General features: G+C 43.7%; 1 protein-coding gene across 1 annotated transcript in view; it reads left to right on the forward strand.

Moving 5' to 3' along the window:
* Nucleotides 1-2,595, forward strand: part of RAD51C (RAD51 paralog C) — a gene marked incomplete at its 5' end in the record, with an annotated part of 57,573 nt that overhangs the window by 10,409 nt on the left and 44,569 nt on the right. Inside the window, one exon of the mRNA XM_017539717.2 lies at nt 1,381-1,399. Within this exon, the coding sequence (XP_017395206.2) occupies nt 1,381-1,399 (19 nt within the window). The remainder of the gene's footprint in view (nt 1-1,380; nt 1,400-2,595) is intronic.

Here is a 2,595-nt window from a genome sequence, read left to right on the forward strand (position 1 = left end):
CCAGCCTGGGTAACAAGAGTGAAACTCCGTCTCAAAAAAAAAAAAAAAAAGTGCTTTTCATAAGATTTTCTTTGTCTATTTCCTTTAAATGAGTGTAGTCAGCTGCATTTTCTTTTTCGTGGAGGTTCTAAGTATTCCATTTAGCTGTTGACTGGCATGCTTACTGAAAGACTTTTGGACACTGGCAGGATAGGCCACCACAAAATATGCCAGTTTGGCATAAGGATTTTTTTGAGCTGAAGGCAATTGAGAAGAAACAGATAAAGGAACTCTGCCCTTCCTCAAGGTTTTTTTTTTGAGACGGAGTCTCACTCTTGTCACCCAGGCTGGAATGCAGTGGTGTAATCTTGGCTCACTGCAACCTCCACCACCCAGGTTCAAGCAGTTCTCCTGCCTCAGCCTGCTGAGTAGGGTTATAGGCACCTACCACCATGCCTGGCTAATTTTTGTACTTTTAGTAGAGGTGGGGTTTTGCCATATTGGCCAGGCTGGTCTCAAATCCCTGACCTCAGGTAATCTGCCCCCGTTGGCCTCCCAAAGTGCTGAGATTTCAGGCATGAGCCACCATCCCCAGCCCCTTTCTCTGTTTTTCTAAAAATGGGGCATAAATGTACAAAAGAGCCCCATCTTCCCTCTCTTACCAGGAAGATAAAAGTTCATCATCACAGACAACTTTAGACCCTTATCAGCCTACATAACAAATTTTACTAGCTATTCTTTATCTCCAATTAGTTTCCCATGTATTTGCCTTACCACAATATTTGCTGCCGTTAGAGACTCATGGTCCTTTTCCTTTGTCTTGTTACTTCTCTAAAAATTTATTGTACCTTCAGGAAGATAAGCCTAAATCTTTATTTTATTTTATTTATTTATTTATTTTGAGACAGAATCTGGCTCTGCTGCCCAGGCTGCAGTGCAGTGGTGCAGTCTTGGCTCACTGCAATCTCCACCTCCCAGGTTCAAGCGATTTTCCTGCCTCAGCCTCCCGAGTAACTGGGAGCTGGGAATACAGGCGAATGCCACCATACCTAGCTAATTTTTGTATTTTTAGTAGAGACAGAGTTCACCATGTTGGCCAGACTGGCCTCAAACTTCTTTTTTTTTTTTTTTTTTTTGGTCTCAAGCTTCTTACCTCAAGTTATTTTACCCCGGCTTCCCTAAATACTGGGATTATAGGTGTGAACCACTATGCCCAGGCCCCAAATCTAACCAGTTTTGAGTTACTACTCTCTGGACTCTCCTGTGTTACAGGCACTATGCACAATTAGTGAACTCTTTTTCTCTTGTTAATCCATTTTTACCAGTCTAATTTATAGGGCTTCAGCCAAGAAACCTAAGAGGGTAGCAGAAAAAAGAATTTTTCCTCCCTTATACCCTAAGGCTACCTATGCCACAATGCGTGATTTTGTAATAGTGTCTTAAAATCTTACTGTAAATAGAGTGGGTGTAGCACTCAGATGTAATGTTTTTTTTTGTTTTGTTGTTTTTTTTTTTGAGACGGAGTCTCACTCTGTCACCCAGGCTGGCATGCAATGGCACGATCTTGGCTCACTGCAACTTCTGCCTCCTGGGTGCAAGCCATTCTCCTGCCTCAGCCTCCCAAGTAGCTGAGATTACAAGTGTCTGCCACCACACCCGGCTGGTTTTTTTGTCTCAAACTCCTGACCTAGTGATCCACCTACCTTGGCCTCCTAAAGTACTGGAATTACAGGCATGAACCCCCCACGCCCGGCCTCAAACTGTTTTGTTTTTTTTAAACTTCTGATCTTGTGAACGACCCGCCTCAGCCTCCCAAAGTGCTGGAATTATAGGCATGAGCCACCAGCCCAGATAAAACGTTTTTAATGATTTATGTGAGATTAAATTGTCATTGATGTGGTGAAAAATTGACTCTGTTAAGTATATGTTTGCAAGAGGCTATGTTTTCTATTGGTTTTTCAGTGTTAAAATTTAAGGACATTTTATTTATTTTTAATGTTTTACTTTTTTTGAAACAGTGTCTCACTTTGTCACCTAGGCTGCAATGCAGTAGCATGATCATGGTTCACTGCAGCTTTGATCTCCCTGGACTTAGGTGATCCTTTCACTTCAGCCCACCAAATAGCTGGGACTACAGGTGGGCACCACCATGCTCAGCTAATTTTTTTTTTTTTTTGTATTTTTTGTAGAGCCAGAGTTTTGTCATGTTGCCCAGGCTGGTCTTGAACTCATGGGCTCAAGTGATCTGCCTGCCTTGGCCTCCTAAAGTGTTAGAATTACAGGCATGAGCCACTGTGCCTGGCCTAAGTACATTTTAAAATGTAGTAACTGCTGGGCGCGGTGGCTCACGCCTGTAATCCTAGCACTTTGGGAGGCCAAGACGAGTGGATCACAAGGTCAAGAGACCGAGACCATCCTGGTCAACATGGTGAAATCCCATCTCTACTAAAAATACAAAAAATTAGCTGGGCATGGTGGCACGTGCCTGTAATCCCAGCTGCTCAGCAGGCTGAGGCAGGAGAATTGCCTGAACCCAGGAGGCAGAGGTTGCGGTGAGCCGAGATCGCGCCATTGCACTCCAGCCTGGGTAACAAGAGCGAAACTCCGTCTCAAAAA

The sequence above is a fragment of the Cebus imitator genome, unplaced genomic scaffold, assembly GCF_001604975.1.
Source record: "Cebus imitator isolate Cc_AM_T3 unplaced genomic scaffold, Cebus_imitator-1.0 Scaffold121, whole genome shotgun sequence".
NCBI lineage: Eukaryota > Metazoa > Chordata > Mammalia > Primates > Cebidae > Cebus > Cebus imitator.